The following is a 16,167-nucleotide window of genomic DNA, read 5'->3' as shown; positions in this document are numbered from 1 at the left end:
GTCATCGACACTGCCTCACATTTGAAATTTCAAAACGCGTTCAAATGACCTCTGAAAACTTAATGTTGAAATCGTATTACAGTATACAGTTCATACGTTTTGAGTAGAGAGCAAAATGTCGTGGACCTCTGTATTGAAAAAGTCAAACGAGAGGCCGATAGGAATGACGCCAATATCATGTTTACACCTCTATTCGGTCTGTTTAATTAATCTTTGATTGTAAATTTTGAATCAGGTGAAAGCTTAACATGACAGCTTGGCCGAGCGGTTAAGGCGATAGACTAGAAATCTATTGGGGTCACCCGCGTGAGTTCAAATCTCACAGCAGTCGGTCCACTTTCATGTCGTCGCGATGGTTTTTCGTCACACGACATGGTCGGAAATCACTTTGCGCTCGTTGGAGAGATGAGGACGATCCCTACAGTGCTTTAACAAGTGCGTGTGTTTTCTTGGACGTGACGAGGAAAGGAAGAGAGTATATTCATTGAGTTGAAATAGCCCGATCAAAAACACCACCGCATGCAGTCACGTTGTGGACGAATCCCGCACGAAACGTCGCTAGTGTGGTTGACAGGAATATTTGGACATGGAAGCCAAATATATAATCTTCGTGGTTGGTCGCGTGGGGATGCGTTGGTGCGATCGTGGGTTTGGAGGTGCGACTCCCAACTTGTTGGCTTGCACGGCAGCGCAAGGCAAAGGTCGCGGCGAGGAGCAGGTCAGCAGCAGAGAGATTTGCGCAGAAGGTAAATCGTTGAATTGTGGCCGCGTGGCTCCCTCTCTGATGTCGCCTTCTAGAAGATGCCATGATGCCAACACTCTTTGTTCTCGAAAATGCATATTTCTCTGTACGTTGCCATCCGCCAGGCCAAGGTTACATGCAGTATTTGTCGAGTTTCTAGAAAGAGTACCTTGAAAGGTTAGATTATGATGGCGGCGACGTTCAAGAAGCCCGAGTAGATGGATAAGGAAATCCATGACAGGCTAACACGAATTGTGACTGTCGGGAGGTTTGAAGATGGAAGAGAGAGGGGGGTCGACCAGCTGGACTGAGCGTCGTGGAATGAGGAGCAGCGTGGAGTATATAAACCACCTGGATTCAACGGTGCATTCGTCTGTCCTTCTGCCTAAGTAAGCTATCTACGGGCGACCCCGCCCACGACCGCGCCCACGGCCACCACGACCTCTGCCTTTCGCTGCGGCGGCACTGCCGGCCGCGGCGGATCCCGCTTTGACCTTTTGTTTTGGACTGTCGTCGATGAGCAACGTGTCCAAGTTGAGCGAGTCTGGCAGAATGTAATATCGGATGTTGTTGCCACGGATGCTCAGCGAGTCCAAGGACGTTGGGTTTTTACCCTTGACGGTCATCTTGACCACTTTCAAATGCGTGTTCATGCTGATGTCCACGCCGCTGATCGTGCCGTGCACGACCGTTCCGTTTTTCAGTTCAATGGTCACAGTCTCGTTCGTCAACTTCATCAGGAACCTACAGCCACAACATAAACACCCATGAGGTCTCACTCATCTGCGTGCATGCCACGGCGGCATCCTTACCGGACGAGCTTCATCGTAGCACCCGTGCACCACTGAAAATGCAGAACGCCCCCCCTTTTGAACAAGGCCCACCGCAAGTTCTTGTATCGAGGTATGGATCACGAAACGACCGGATAACCACTTGTGCTTGTACCAAGGGCCGTCGTCAAATTGGCGAATTATCCGGATAACGCTGCGCATGGTAGCCAATTGTTTGAAAGTCCAAGACCTCGAAGCAGGATGGGCCGCGCTCGCAAGGTCATTCACGACGTGATCGCGCACACACGAGGCCTGGTGCGCAACAGAGGCATTGAAGACCCTGGCTGGCTTGAATGTGTTGCCCGGTACCCGCCTCCCCCCATGCCGCACGTGGACCGTGAAAAGATCCCGAAGATCCGCTTTCCCCAAGATCGACTGGCCGAGCTGTACGCGGCGAAGAGCGGCTTCGCCACGGACGACGAAACCGCGTACGAATTTGCCGACGAACAATTGACGTTGATCGAGATGGGCATCCCGGAGAAGGAAGCGTACGCGACGCTCGCGAAGAAGTACGAGAAAGTCGAGGCCGAGCGATTTTTGCAGAATTTTTACCAAATGCGCGGCCAACCGTTCATCCCGAGCACCAAGCCCGAAGAAATGGCGAAGCGGTGGGAAGAAGACGAAGCAGCGGCGATCAAGGAAGGTATGCGCATGGAATTCGAAGACAACCAGGAACTCCATTCGGACGATTGGGTCATTCGCAAGTAGATAGGCGCACAATAGGCGAGGAAATGTGGTATGTCGACATGGGTACCCACGTCACTGCGGCTACATACACACTAGTACTTTTGCTTTGGACTGCTTTGCGGGACACGAGTGTCGCAGCCACTGTACATGCGCATCGTCCGTGCGATTCCATGTTGCTCTGGCAACAAACCACGCGGTCACAAAGAATACTCCAAGGTCTCAGCCAAGCCAGCTCGATTTCCCAAACGAACAAGAACATCGCTGTAAGAATTCCTGAACCGACACTGCACTCGCCGGGACTTCCCGACTCGCATTCCTTGTCACACGAAATGTTCTGTGGCCAGCAACAGCATGCATCGCATCAACGAGACCCCCAAGTGGCTGGCTAAGAAGTCTACCATGTCCTTGCTGTGTCAATGGAGCTGCGATGTCGTCGAGTTGAAGGACATCGACATGGCCGCGGCGTCACGGCCTGCGTGATTTGTTTGTGCCAGTGCATTCATTCGGCAAGTCGGCGATCGTACGGATACATATCCGGATAAACACCCAGCTACGATGAATTTGACGCGAGGCAGCATGGAAGAGGTAAGGACGCATGACCTGCATATGTGCGTGAGCTCACGCCCTCGATAGAAGCTACATGCACTGTTAGACAGGTAATATGTGCGTAAAACTCTGCATGCCACCGTGATTGTACACTCCACCCCCCCCTTCCTCAGATATGAAGACCTGGCGGCCATCTTGGTGTCAACGTCGGAGGGCGTACCGTTGCTGAAAGGTACGTGCGTCAAAAGAGACACCAGAGTTCGACTGTGTGCCGAGAGCACGACTTATGGAAATGATGTTGTGCAGTGGAGCATGAAGAGAACCCTTCGGACAAGGACGACGGGTCCACGTTCGAATACGCGGAAACAGTGTTGCCAAGTGTGTTTGCGGCTGCCGCCGAACAAGTACGTCGTGGTGCGGCCCATCTCTTCCAACATTCAATGTCGTTGCAGGCTGGCAAGTTGAAATTTGGAAGCGTGTCAGCCATCACGTGCTTCTTTGACTCGACGGCATTGCTTCACATCAACCACATGCCACTCGTGATCACCCTCATCGCGGCTCAAGGCGCATCCCTTGGCGCGTTGTTCGACCTGGCGGACGACTTGAAAGAATGGCTCACGCCTTTGAAGAAGGTGGTTGAAACCACGGAAGCCAACTGATCGTCCTGAACCATCCAGGACTGACACTCGACAGCAAAAATCTACTCTAGAGCAGAAGTAAGTCGACAAACAACATGACAAAACGGCACAAGCGTGAAATGCACAGCGCACGTCAACGCACATTCTGCATTGTTCGCGACGAAGCCATCGCAGATGCAACTGCCTTTCAATAGAGTCGGACGGCAGGACTCGTCGAATGCAAGGGTGCACAGGATAGCCCCCCTTTCCACAGCACGCTCAGTGGAATGGCGTGATGTCCAAAGAGATTGGTGTGCACTGCATGTACGAACCAAGACGGCGCTGCCACTGCGTGCATCCGACCACCAGCGCCGATCGCATCGCAAGTCTGTCGCCCGATGTTTCGAGTACACAACACAGTGTGAATCATCAATATATACATTGTCTTTGCCACGCGTGGCCAGCGCGCTGTCGACGCTCCCTCGGCTGTCACACATACTTGTCGACCGTGGCGAGTTTGGCATGGAGATGGTGGAGACCGCCGTCGGTCGGTTTGTAGCTGCCCATCTTGAAAAGGTTTTCATCGTTCGATTTGGACTTGACCAGGCGCGGGACAGTCGGGCTCGTTGGCGTCTTGAGCGACGCCGACGTAGGGGAGAGCGGCGCGGACTCGGCATGCGGCAGTTTGTGATATGCTCCTTTGGACGACCCCGACGGCTGGCGCTTGGATGCATCGTAGCTCGTCCGCAACCCGAGCTTTACGCACTGCCACTCGACCCGAAACAAGTTCCACATGCAACGACGGCACACTTCGGCGACTTGAGCGACCATCTTGAAATCGGCGCCAACGACATCGGCCCAGTGCCAGTTGGACGTTACCCACAGCACGCGCAGCATCGCGTCGACCGCAAGCGCGACGAAATACACGTGTTGGGGGTGATACAGCAGCGTGTGGCGAAGGTACGCATGGTCATTGGGCTCGGAAGCATTCCACAGCGGCGGCGACGAGAACGTGCCTGGATGGCCGTCGTTGGTATCGCTGTCGGCCGGGTCGTGACCCGGCACGGGGGGTTGGCCCAGTCCCCAGTCCATCACGACATCCCAGAACAGCGAGTAGAGCGAGTTGCAGCACGCACACAGGAGGAAGAGCGTGTCCGTGTCGAGAAGGCGCTGGTCCGACATGGACGACGGCGCGAGCAGCATCGGCAGCGCCCCCACGAGAATCACACACAGCCCCGTGCCGTACTTGAACGTGTTGAGTACATGCAGAAATTTGTCGTTGACGACCGCGGCGCGATGGTACGAAATGAGGCACTGCACCCCACGTATCCTGCATGGGGCGTTAGAATCTCCATATCGGCATTGACAAATCACTTGCACACAAGCTCATGCCATGACAGAATAATCCATACCGGGAAGGACATATCCAACACGAAGACACTGCCACATCGGGTTCAGATGCATGAGTGCATGATGTCGACGCCTTACATGTACGGGCTCGCGGTCGCGACACACGGGAGCAAATGATGTTTCATCTTGCTCTGGTACATGTCGTCGTGGATGCCGCGAACAGATTGGTACATCATGAGCAAAGCCACAGCGATGTCGCCGAAGATCTTGGACATCGACGTGAGCCCGTCAGCAATGTACACTTCAACGAACGGGGTTTCGGTCTCAGCGAACACGAGGCCACCGCTGGTGACCCAGGTCAAGGGAAACACGCAGCGACGAAGCGTGCGGCCGAGGAATCGACGGAACTTGAGATGCAGAACGTCGAATGGAAGGGTCAACAGTACCAGAACCACGACGCAGTACACGACAAGGACGAGTTCATGGCATCGCCCAATCAATGCCACTGTATGCAGCTTGAACACGTAGTACAACGCCCCGAGGAGCGTCGTGAGAAACGCGACGAACGTGATGAGTCCGCGCGGCGTCGGGATTTCGTCAGGATGCATGCCAAACACCTTCTCGAGCGGGAATCCCATGGACCGAAAGATCACGAGGTTGAGCGCACCTCCTGCGATGAAGATGTTGATGGCCAGGGGGCCACCGAAGAAGTACGAGACGTCGCTTGGCATCGGGCTCCCTTCGCGGCGGTGCGAGCGGCGGCTCTGCCGCTAAGTCGGTGCAAATATGGTTGGCACGTTCTCATTGGGCCGTGGTGGAGCCCTCGGATATTACATACGTATTAAATTGTACAGTTTCGTCATTATCGCGTCACAACTTCCTTGGTCACGTCATGCAAGCAAACCCGCTACCATCCATCGCGTTCACACTGTCAGCTACATCCGTGGCGCCCAATGGATCGACCGTGCAAAGCACTGCGTTGCACAGCCCAACGCGAAACAGGAGGATGGAGCATCTCAAATGCCGTCGACCCTGGAATGTGGATTTGACGAAGGGGGTGATCTCCAGCGAGGATGCGTTTGGCACGCGAGCTCGGCATGGCATTCGTCTGGCCGACGGGGAAGGGGTTGCAGCCATGTTAAGCAACGCCGTTGGTCCATTCCTGGTCGAAGGACTGAAAATGAAGAGCTTCACGTGTCAAGGATGCACACATGGTGATGTGCACGGTGCCCTCCTGCGCAGGTGAATACCTTCAACGCTTTCACGTGTCTAAGCTGTCATGCATTGTCTACGAAATGTCGTGCACGTCGCTGCTGGCGCTCGTGGCGGCCACCGCGTGCGTTTTTCGACGCGCTACGTACCAATCGCCTCAGTGACACCTGCAGTTCTTGAAGTGGCTGCGTGCAAGCAAGCCGACAAGTCATCCGCCATGGCTGTTGCATTGTTGCTCTTGTCTAAACCACATGCCACTTGAGGACGTCTCAGCTTATCAAGCATGCCAAAGTGACACGATGTTGTGTGCACGTGTAGGAAACAATGAAAAGTGGGAACGCTGCGAGGTTTCCTCGCCTTGCTTGAACGTCGGTGCTACGTTGTTTGAGTCAAGTGCCCATCCATGTGCATGACGACGTCACCCCAAACGGAATCTCCTGCCAAACGATCGTCGAGCAGATTGAACACCTCGTCATGGTGCTTTGCGGGACAGCCCAAGCACGCATCTCCCGCAGCGCGAGAAAACGCTCTCTCCTGTCCGAGGCGACCATTATTTGACCGATGACGTTTTTTGACATTAGTATTAACACCATATCCACTCGACAAATTGTCCACATACACTCTTGGCCGGGTGTTTGAAACCACGTTAAAAATGAAACGCACACACGGGGTGCGTCGACGACAGAGCAAGTACAAACCACACCTGCTGCTTGCGTGGAGTAAGAAAATGGCGTGGGGGTAGTGCAAACACGTGAAAGAGCATTTTTCGGTCATAGGTAGTAGTCCATGCCGTCGACACTTCCGTTCGTACTAGCGTCGTTGTGTTTGTGCCGCGCGAACTCGACGTTGGCAGCGTTTATTGGTAGATGTGGCGGTGATCAAGCATCATGAAAAATCGGTGAAATTCTTCCATTGAAAAATCGGTGAAATTCTTCCATTGGTGGAAAAATCACGCCGATATCGATTGATGGGGCAATTTGCGGTTACACCACCTCGGCATATGCTTCAGGGGTGAAGACAAAACCACACGGCGACACGGCACCATCCGATGGCCACTGACAATGCTGAATCTGCACCGGGCTCTGCTTGCAAAGCTTGGAAAAAACAACGGCGTGCACCGGCAGCACCCTTCCACGCGCGCATCCTCGTCTGGCATGTCATGGCCGTGCGTTACTTCCAACGCGTTCGTGCACTCCTCTGGTCGTCGACCCCTCAACTGCACTTAAAGGTCCGACGACGCATTACACATCAACGTCAGTGCCGTCCAACCTCCTGCCCAGATCACTGCCCAGCGCCGTCACTTTTATCGTGCCCCGTTCGCCCTGCGCTGGCAAGCACCCTCGTGAGTCGCCCCTCGCCAGTATGCAACCACGGAGGACATTTGCCAACATACAAACCCCCATACAAAAACCCCAGCTTCAAATAAATACGATACAATATTATTAAGTCCTACACGCGCGGTCCATCGTCGGACGTTGTCTTGTGCAGCTTCGGCATCATGCCCCCGCACACGGCCGCATCGATGATGCTCTGTACACCACGGGCACTGATAAAGTTGTCTTCGAGGCCGAGGAATCGGAGCTGGGGGCACAGCGAGCTCGACAGTAACGCGACAACGGGCGCGACGCTGTTGTCAGTGATGATGTTGCCTCCCATACACAAGTACTTGAGCTTGGTACATGCGCCGGCCCGCAGCGCTTGCATGATGCGCTTCAGCCCCGCCTCGCCAATGAAGTTGCGGCGCAGATCCAGCCGGGCCAGGTTGGGCAGCGCTCCTGCTTGGCGCAATAGCGCAGCCACGTCGATGGTTCCGCTATCCGAAAAGCTGTTGCCACCAAGGAGCAAGTCCTCCAAACCGGCGCAACCGCCTCGTTGCAGCGCGGCACACAGCGCATGGATTGCATTGCGACGGCATGTGTTCGTAAACGCAGACACCAAACACAAGCGCCGCAGTTTCGCACCAGCGCCGTGGGAAATGGCCTCGGCGACCTGAAGCATGACACATTCACCGTCGTTCGGGTGGGAAATGTCGAGCTCACTGCACCCCCACGCGTGCAATGCCACCTGGCTCTCCATGTCACGTGCGTTGTCGGTGGTCGCGTGCTTCTTGGCATCGTTGTACACGTCGAGCGCTTCCAAGTTTACCAACTGTGTCAGAAACTGAGTCGACTGCAACTTAAATGCGAGTGCAAGGGTGTTCACGCTCAAGCTAAGGGCGAGTACGCACGACGGCAGCAGTGCATGGGCCTTCTTTGACACGGCCGTGTGCCGCATGACATCCTTTCCATCGAGAAACCCGTAAATATGTCGCACAAGGTCTTCGTTGTGCAATAGAAACACCGACGACGACGCCGCTCGCTCATTGTCATACTTGCGCCTGACGTTGCGGGCGGCGCTTGCGTCAAGTTCATCCACCCGCAGACTTGCTGCTTCGTGATAGCTCAACGAAACGAGACTTTGCAACCGTCGGCGCAATGTGTTGAGGTCCTTGTACTCTTCGAAGCTGGCGGCGCGGCTGTACAAATTCAGTTCGATCCGTTTGGCAAGCGAAGGGGTTTTTTCGTCCCACGTGTCGTCGATGCCGAGCATGACACGGCGTTTGTGGCGCCTCGTCATGGCAATGATTCGTTGCACCATGAGCCGTCGCTCGGGGAGGTCGTTTGGGGACTGCCACTGCACAAGGTCAACCGTGTACCGATCGGATGCAGTCGCGGCTACGGCACCCCACACAGCCGAAGCCCCTGTAGACGCGACAGACGCGTCTTTGCCCACGGTTGCTCCTGACAATGGTGGCGTCAGCGGCAGCATCACTGCCGCCGTGGTCGTCGAGTTGAACGCGCCATGCTCCATCGTCGTGTGCCACAGTCGGGGCGAGTTTCGAAATGCAGAAACCCTCGAATGAACCCACCACTTCTGCAACTGATTCGCCTTTTTTGGTCCTTTTCTCGTCGGCCGTGGTGTCGCGTTTTATTCGGTTGACTTGATGTTTGAATGGACCGAGGCTTTTTTCGGATAAAAACCGCACCATGCGAAAAAAACGGTCTCGGCACTCCGCGGAACCTTCTGTCTTTGGCGACGCCACAGCTCCAACGTTCTATAAAAAAACGCGCTAAACCCACCTCGACTCCGAATCGCTTTTTTCGAATATTCGGATTCGAAATACTCGCAACGTTATTCCAGGATATTTTGGAACGATCCCAACAATGCGCCGGCACCTGCGTGCGAGGCTGGCACGCATTGCCTGGATGCGCGCTCGTGGGACACACGGAACGAACGGCGTGGACGACCGTTTGACTTGGGTCGACCATCGCGTTGGCGGTGGTTTGTTGTTGTCGTCGCGCCGACATGCGGCATTTTCTGTCGTGCGTCAAAGCATCCACGACTCGTTCGACACGATTGAGATCGTGCTGTCCGACACTGTGTGCTGCTTGAGCCATGCCGAAAGCGCTGCGATTGCTTCCTTGTCACTACGGGCAGCCACGTCTTGGTTGGTGCCAGTTGTGTCGTCGGTCGCCCCGAGGTCTCTCCACATGATCGTGCCTTCTTGAGAAGAGCTGCAACGACGGCACGTCCCCACGGTCGACGCGTAAATGTGCGACAGAGCGGCTTGGATGCAAGTGAGGTAGTACACTGCAGCAACACGTTGGAAGAGCGTCCTAGGAACTGTGAATAGCGACGTACCGACTTCGGCACCATCGTGAACGTAGGCCGATGAAAACGTTGCGGCTGCATGGAGTCGGCGGTAGATTGTGGGGAGGACATCGAGTTGCATCCACAGGACATGCAGCAGCAGTGGAATAAGAACATCTGCGTTGACGGTTGGGATGCACGGCGCTACTTCGTCATGGAGACTGCGAATCGCCACCATCATCATGGAGAGGATGCCAAGGGGAGTAGTTTCGGCACACATGCACGTAAGAGCCTCAAGAGTTCGTGGGATGCGTTCGACGGTCGAGTGTTCGTCGTTCGACTTGGAGCAGTTGCTGAGCAACGGCGGCAGCATCGGTCGATCGCACTCGTCTAGAAGATGCATGTGGCAGAAGTGAGCATACATTGCTGTGTTTTCGTAGGCTGACACGAGCGGTTCGATGGTCGCAAACACGGCGTGATGCACAGCGATGCGCAGGATCTGTCGGAGACGCTGGCTTTCATCGCTGTCCATTGTTTCGACCATGATGTCGAGGGCGACGCGGCGGACCAAAACCGACTCAAACGCGGCAATTGCACGGGGAGCCGGCAAGCGAGTTGTGTCGATAGCCACGACTGCGGAGCTTGGAGACGACAGAGCTTCCTTGGGTTGAAAGATACAGGACGGCGGAATGAGCGAAGGGCATGCAGACATATTTGATACAGAGGGTAACGCAGACGGTGACGTTTCTTGGACGACGATGCGCTCAATGTCTTGGCGGAGCTTGGCACGCCACCGATGGAGCAGCCTCCCCGTGGACGATTGAGTCGTCGACAACGCGCGGCGAAAGGCTTCAAGGTGGCGCGAGAACGCAGCGTGTTCGTCTGGAGATGCGAAACTTTGTAGCGGCAGAGCTTCGTAAGGATGGGAATCAATCGCAGGATAAGTGTCGGCCATTTCGCGCAGTTGATCCAGCAAGGCGTTGCCGGACGAAGGCGTGAGTGACGGAGCCAACAGCGGAGCTGGCGACCGTTGTATTGCGTCCTTGGCGATAGCGAGGACAGAGTCCATGTGCCGTTGCCGTGAGTGAAGCATTACGTACTCGGGATGTGCTGCGATGAGCTCGTTTGGAGGTAAGAAGAACAAGTCGTCGGCAACGTCGTCAGTCGAATGTGACGAAGACGCCAACTCCGTTAAAGCATCACATTCGCCGCAGCGAGTGTTCAGGATTTGTACTACACACTCTTCCACGCTGATGGCGAGGCGCAGGTCTTGGATCATGAGATTGTAAAGAAACCGATGTTGCTCGACGACTTGACGAGATGTGCCGTGACACGCGAGCTTGCGAACGCGAATAGCCCTCTCTTTCTCGGCGCGCAATAGATCTATAGCGTACTGTTGTTTTCGCACGGTGTGTTCGACTAACGTCGCCAACAGCGCAGCTTTGTACTGGCTGAGCCTTGCAATTACATCGACAATCGGTGTGTTGTCACCGCCGTAGGGCGACAAGACCACGCTCTTCACACGAGTCAGCAGACGGGTAGTCCAGGAAGACGGCCTTTCATCCAAGATTCCATCGTTGAGCGGATTCGCTTGGTTGCCGTCGTCGACGTCCGCGCTCGTGTTTTCGGCGGCAGCAGGACTCGATGGCATGTCGTGTTCTCAGCTTTGGTGCATTGCGATCTTGGTATCCGGACAACATCACGACACAGGCCAATTGTATTGGGATTTGCAAGGATATCCGGATAGCAGGTGTGCCACAACATTTGGCGAGAAGTTCGACACCTGCCGAGCGGTCGATGTTTGCCTGCACACGAGCAGGACCGAAGCAATCACGCCTTTGAGTGCACAATGTGGGTGGTATGCTGTGGCTTAGCACCCAGGCAGGGCGTGGAGCGAATTCAGCAACAAGCACTACCATAGCCCCATCTGTTCGTCAAGACATGGAGTGGAATGGATGGCGTCGAATGGAGCACCACCAAGTTCACAAGCATGTGCTCGAGTAGGTGAAGTCTTCGGAAATTGAGCGGAGGCTAACTGTCCGACATACTCGATGGATCCCAACGGTGATGCATGATGCGACTAACAGTAAATACGCCCGCCATCCTTCACTTGGCCACGGTAACTCCTGCCATGTACGTTGCTTTCGCCATGGAACGACAACGTACGCAATACTTTCACCGCCTTGCATTGCTACCAAAGATGAGCTGCCAGAGATAGCCATGGGTGGAAGGGAGGGATTTCGCGGTGTCTTGACGGCGCAGCCACGGACACTCTCGATCCTTTGCGTCCAAGTACAAGTCAAAAAGTTCGTACATCAGCGGCGACGACTTGCGCTTTGTGCGCCACTTGTTGTTGGGTGGACGTTCGACCTCCCACGGCTTTCCATACTTGCCGTTGGGCAAGGACGAGTAGTGGTGCGCGTACGTATTTGCAATGCGGTCGCTCGCGTTGGCGAATCCAAGGAGATTCGAGTCGGGGGCGAGAAGGTCCGCGTTGAGCACGACGTAGTGCGGCGGCAGGAACGTAACGGGATGCCACACGTCATTCAGGACGTCCATGTCGTAATAGTCCGGGCGAGTGGATGCGGCCACTGCCTGCGAGAGCTGACGGAAGCGAGCGTTGCTGGGTGTGAACACGAGCAAAGTCGACGCAAAGAACGGCTGAGGAGAAATGTAGTATGCCCGAGGCGCCCAAAGCATGGAGTCGCTCGCACCACGACCGCCTTCACCTTGCACGTGGAGCGGACGGAGTTGAGCAAGTCTGTCATCGTATGGAGCTTTGTGCAGTGTTTCGTCGACTGATGCCGAGTCGTCGCTACTTGTCAGCGCAAACAAATGATCCAAGTTACGATGGAGCCACATGTCCGAGTCCAAGTACACGACGCGGTCGTACCCACGTTCCTCGAAGATGCGAAGCTTCGTGAGGGATTCGCGCCAAATGCTGGACTCCCCGCGCATCGACTGCGATATCCATGGCTCTACAAACGTCATCTTGGTGTGGGTGGCCTCCACGGTTGCTGTCCACGCGTGCTGCTGAGTCTCAAGCGCGGCGGATATCAAAATCACAATTGGAATTGAGGGAGGTGTCCCCAAACGACGTATGTTTCGCGCCATGATCAGAGCGTTGCACATCGTGAGCTCGGTCGTGGCGTACAACATGTAGGCAAATCGGTTGCCGTCGGGGTGTGCTGCAACCGAGGAATTCGTCAACGTGCGGGACGTAGTGCTAGGAACCCCTGCGTAAGCGAGGAAGATCACACTACACAGTGCCAGCGTAACGATGCTAGCGAATACAGCTTGAAGCGTTAACCGTGCGATCGAGGCACCATGCCGCCGCCGCCGCCAAGATTTGTTGTGCATGGCCTAGTCGTGGTGATATATCGCAGGTGGCTTGGTGTGGCACGGCGCTTTTGCAATTGAATTTCGTATTTTGTACAAAACCCCACTTGAAAACCAATCGACCACAAAATTCAATTTGATTGGCTGAAAATTCAGAATGTATGCACCTCCTAAAATCATGAAAATCTAATCCTTTGAACTTTGCCAATCATATTTATCATTCATTTCCATCAGCCAATCAAATGGCTTCCATTTTATACAAATAATACAAATACTGTACAATTGCAGTCTCAATTGCTGCGGCCTGAACAGAGCAAAGCCATCGCTCGCGACTGGATCGCACATGACGGGTGTGCTGAACTCCCGCTGGTGGAGATGAAATCGAAGATGGACGAGGTCCCGCTTGGAAGAGCCGAGTGCAATTTGCCCTCCTGCGGCGCGGAATGGCTCGATTGATCGGACAGGAGTGCATGGACACACAATGCACGAGCAGGTTTTCCTTCACAAACACCATCAAGTGTTTCATGTCTCCCGCCGAACAATGCAGAAATTACGTGTTATGCTGGAGTAACCAGAGGCCCCAATGCACGGCAAAGTCTCCGTACGCCTTGACCGAGTCCAGGGGATGGCAGTCGTCGGGGTACCACTGCACACGGACCGTGCGCCCATGGTGCTGCAGGCTGTGGAAGAATTGGATCCCTTGTGTCGGCGGGACGCGGCGATCCTTTCCACCAAGGCCGAGCAGCACCGGCGTTTGGATTGCCGCGAGGTCGTTCGCCATGGGACTGAGTTCCCACATCCGTGCCAATGTTGCGCTGCGCGGCGGGCCATGGGACGACGCAACGGCCGACCTGGTCGCAATCGAGTCAAAAGCAGCCACCCCCGTGACTGCACACCCCCAGTCCGGGATGTCGCTTGTGAAAAACAAGCTCGAGATGTTCACGACAGGGTTCCGCAGGACCGCCGACCTGTAAAAAGACGGGAACTGCCCGATGAGGTGCGCGACGAGAAAGCCGCCGTGGCTCCCGCCAGACACATGCACACGTGTTGCATCGAGTCGTCCTGCGTATTTGGCCAGCACGTGGAGCACAGCATGATGGCAGTCGATGACATCTTGCGAGCCGACTTTTCCGACCAACGATTCCAGCGGCGCACGGCCATACCCAACACTTCCACGGTAATTTACCTAAATCGTTTTCGTCAGCGATGGTCCATGCGCATGTCGTACCGCGACGACGGCAAACCCGAGCGCGCAAAAGTACGCATACGACGCGCGGAACGTCGCGGGGGAGTGGCCGTGCGGCCCGCCGTGCAGGTCGACGACAACAGGAATGCCGTTGGCGGACGGCACCGACGCCCCAGGGGACGCCAGCGATGCACGGCTTGGCCACAACACGAGGGCGTCGTACGGAGATTCGCTCGAGACCTGCGGTAGCAGTGGGGCCGCTGCTTGCGCCGCCACGGACAGCACTCGACTCGCGATGGAGGTTGGAGCGATGGGCTCGATGGACCACGATTCGACAAATGGACAACGCCCTTGCGTGTAGACAGGTGTGCGGGACACGACGTGCGCACCGTGCTGGAGATTCACCCATTGAATCCCGACCGGCGTTTGCGGCGTGCTCACGGCCACGAGCGCGTGATTTGCATAGATGTCGACCAGCACTTCCGACCCAGTGCCTTCATCGCCTAGCGCATACTCGGGGGACTGAACCGCGCCAGTCGCGACTTCGATCGCCTTCCACACCACCCGCGTGCCCACTTCCGTGTTGACGTAGATGTGGGTCGAGTCATGGGACCAAGCGTGCGGCAGCAGCGACAGCATGTACAAACCACGAAAGGTCGAGTCCGATGGCTCGTCCACAATTGGGACGACGACGCGCTCTTCCTTGGTAGTCCAGTCGAATACACCTAGCAGGTTGCACGTGTTGTGGGTTACGACGTCTGCCGTGCCGAGGAAAGCAATCTTGGTTCCGTCCGGACTGACGCGAGGCGAACGGGTGTTGGCGGCAAGTCGAAGCGGCAACTTGATGGCCTTGCCATCCGATGCCACGTCCAGCGAGTACAGGGCTTTGGGGCGGTTGAAGCAGTAGATGAGTCCGAGGCGGCGGCTCGTCGTGTCGATTGCAGTGAACACGATCGAGTTGGTGCGGGGCACGACTGCGACTTCGCTGCAGGCCAAGGACGATGGGATTCCTTGTACCTCGGCACACTGGCCGCTTTGGACGACCATGGTGAAGACTCGGGACGTGCGCTTGCCAACGTATTGCTCTCCCCAATCTTCTTTATAGTCAAACTGATGCCCGACGACCGACGAAGAGTCCTTTGAAGCGTCGGCGGCAGCATTCGCGGGGCTCCAGAAAGGTTTTCCGTCGGCGTCCTTTTGCTCGGCGATGTAGTACACAAACGTCTCGTCTTCGGACCAGCAAACACCGCCTTCGGACACACCCAAGTACAACCCGCCATGCAGCTCCTTCGGTGTGCGATGGACGTGGAGTAAACGCTGTTGCGAGTAAAACGCAAACTGCGCCGATGCGTTGTCATCGGGAACGTCCGTGATCACGACCGACCGCATGCTTGACGGGGAGTAGCTCACGTACTGCGGCGTAATACTCGTGGGCAGCCCGGACACGATCGCGTTGTTGGACAAAACGTGTTGCGTCGACGTCAAGTGGATGGTGCTGTTGACAAGATCACGGTCTTTCCACACAAGAGAGGCATGGAGAACAGCGCTACCATCCTTCTTATCCGTTGAAGGCACGATGTGACCACTGGAAAACGTGCGTTGGCTGCCTTCAACGGCATGAAGGAGTGACGCAGCTGCCGCCGCTGCAGTCGGCGCGGTCGTCATGTTGTGGTCCGGAAAATGTATCCATGTTGAAGTCGGTACGGACGAATTTGCCCCATCACGGGCGTTTTATCCGGGAATGTGGGGAGGAGCTTGAGGGGTTGGGATTTAGTAGCACTATACTATTAGTAATCCAAAGGCAACAAAAGCGAGCAGGGAACATCTTTTTTCAATCTATTGTTGCGTCAGTTCAAAACTTCAACGAAAATATTTCTGACGCAGAACAATTGACGCAACAAATTGCACATACATATTCCAAGTGACTGGATTCAAGGCGTTCTTCACGCGTTTACAAAACATCGCAAGCGTCCACCACACTGTTGGCTTGCATCCATGAATAGCTCACACGAAAGTGTAGGCACAATG

General features: G+C 55.3%; 9 protein-coding genes and 1 non-coding gene across 10 annotated transcripts; 3 read left to right on the top strand and 7 right to left on the bottom strand.

The window, feature by feature from the left end:
- The first annotated feature begins 250 nt into the window (after window positions 1-250).
- Window positions 251-331, top strand: H310_11588. Its single transcript has one exon. It is a non-coding gene; the product is annotated as a tRNA-Ser (tRNA).
- A 68-nt stretch (window positions 332-399) lies between these two features.
- Window positions 400-1,006, bottom strand: H310_11587 (hypothetical protein). Its single transcript, XM_008878310.1, has one exon. The coding sequence runs from the start codon at window positions 976-978 to the stop codon at window positions 559-561; it is 420 nt and encodes a 139-aa protein (XP_008876532.1). The 5' UTR covers window positions 979-1,006; the 3' UTR covers window positions 400-558.
- A 70-nt stretch (window positions 1,007-1,076) lies between these two features.
- On the bottom strand, window positions 1,077-1,624 carry H310_11586 (small nuclear ribonucleoprotein Sm D1). The gene is made up of 2 exons (XM_008878309.1): window positions 1,555-1,624; window positions 1,077-1,486 (listed from the first exon to the last, which is right to left on the bottom strand). The coding sequence occupies exons 1-2, from the start codon at window positions 1,566-1,568 to the stop codon at window positions 1,141-1,143; spliced, it is 360 nt and encodes a 119-aa protein (XP_008876531.1). The 5' UTR covers window positions 1,569-1,624; the 3' UTR covers window positions 1,077-1,140.
- A 125-nt stretch (window positions 1,625-1,749) lies between these two features.
- On the top strand, window positions 1,750-2,372 carry H310_11585 (hypothetical protein). Its single transcript, XM_008878308.1, has one exon. It carries the CDS (start codon window positions 1,774-1,776, stop codon window positions 2,278-2,280), a length of 507 nt encoding a protein of 168 aa, XP_008876530.1. The 5' UTR covers window positions 1,750-1,773; the 3' UTR covers window positions 2,281-2,372.
- A 430-nt stretch (window positions 2,373-2,802) lies between these two features.
- Window positions 2,803-3,585, top strand: H310_11584 (hypothetical protein). The gene is made up of 5 exons (XM_008878307.1): window positions 2,803-2,844; window positions 2,893-2,915; window positions 2,979-3,037; window positions 3,112-3,209; window positions 3,258-3,585. The coding sequence occupies exons 1-5, from the start codon at window positions 2,815-2,817 to the stop codon at window positions 3,462-3,464; spliced, it is 417 nt and encodes a 138-aa protein (XP_008876529.1). The 5' UTR covers window positions 2,803-2,814; the 3' UTR covers window positions 3,465-3,585.
- Window positions 3,586-3,842: 257 nt separating this feature from the next.
- Window positions 3,843-5,557, bottom strand: H310_11583 (hypothetical protein). Its single transcript, XM_008878306.1, has 2 exons — window positions 4,911-5,557; window positions 3,843-4,752 (listed from the first exon to the last, which is right to left on the bottom strand). Exons 1-2 carry the CDS (start codon window positions 5,501-5,503, stop codon window positions 3,912-3,914), a joined length of 1,434 nt encoding a protein of 477 aa, XP_008876528.1. The 5' UTR covers window positions 5,504-5,557; the 3' UTR covers window positions 3,843-3,911.
- A 1,698-nt stretch (window positions 5,558-7,255) lies between these two features.
- On the bottom strand, window positions 7,256-8,869 carry H310_11582 (hypothetical protein). Its single transcript, XM_008878305.1, has one exon. It carries the CDS (start codon window positions 8,832-8,834, stop codon window positions 7,434-7,436), a length of 1,401 nt encoding a protein of 466 aa, XP_008876527.1. The 5' UTR covers window positions 8,835-8,869; the 3' UTR covers window positions 7,256-7,433.
- Window positions 8,870-9,117: 248 nt separating this feature from the next.
- Window positions 9,118-11,270, bottom strand: H310_11581 (hypothetical protein). Its single transcript, XM_008878304.1, has 2 exons — window positions 9,666-11,270; window positions 9,118-9,614 (listed from the first exon to the last, which is right to left on the bottom strand). The coding sequence occupies exons 1-2, from the start codon at window positions 11,263-11,265 to the stop codon at window positions 9,352-9,354; spliced, it is 1,863 nt and encodes a 620-aa protein (XP_008876526.1). The 5' UTR covers window positions 11,266-11,270; the 3' UTR covers window positions 9,118-9,351.
- Window positions 11,271-11,606: 336 nt separating this feature from the next.
- On the bottom strand, window positions 11,607-12,888 carry H310_11580 (hypothetical protein). Its single transcript, XM_008878303.1, has one exon. It carries the CDS (start codon window positions 12,771-12,773, stop codon window positions 11,790-11,792), a length of 984 nt encoding a protein of 327 aa, XP_008876525.1. The 5' UTR covers window positions 12,774-12,888; the 3' UTR covers window positions 11,607-11,789.
- A 317-nt stretch (window positions 12,889-13,205) lies between these two features.
- On the bottom strand, window positions 13,206-15,836 carry H310_11579 (hypothetical protein). The gene is made up of 2 exons (XM_008878302.1): window positions 14,182-15,836; window positions 13,206-14,139 (listed from the first exon to the last, which is right to left on the bottom strand). The coding sequence occupies exons 1-2, from the start codon at window positions 15,802-15,804 to the stop codon at window positions 13,504-13,506; spliced, it is 2,259 nt and encodes a 752-aa protein (XP_008876524.1). The 5' UTR covers window positions 15,805-15,836; the 3' UTR covers window positions 13,206-13,503.
- Window positions 15,837-16,167: the final 331 nt, after the last annotated feature.

Source organism: Aphanomyces invadans, assembly GCF_000520115.1.
Source record: "Aphanomyces invadans strain NJM9701 unplaced genomic scaffold supercont1.32, whole genome shotgun sequence".
NCBI lineage: Eukaryota > Oomycota > Saprolegniomycetes > Saprolegniales > Verrucalvaceae > Aphanomyces > Aphanomyces invadans.
Note: the sequence above shows the minus strand (reverse complement) of the source record. Positions and strands in the feature narration are given on the sequence as shown.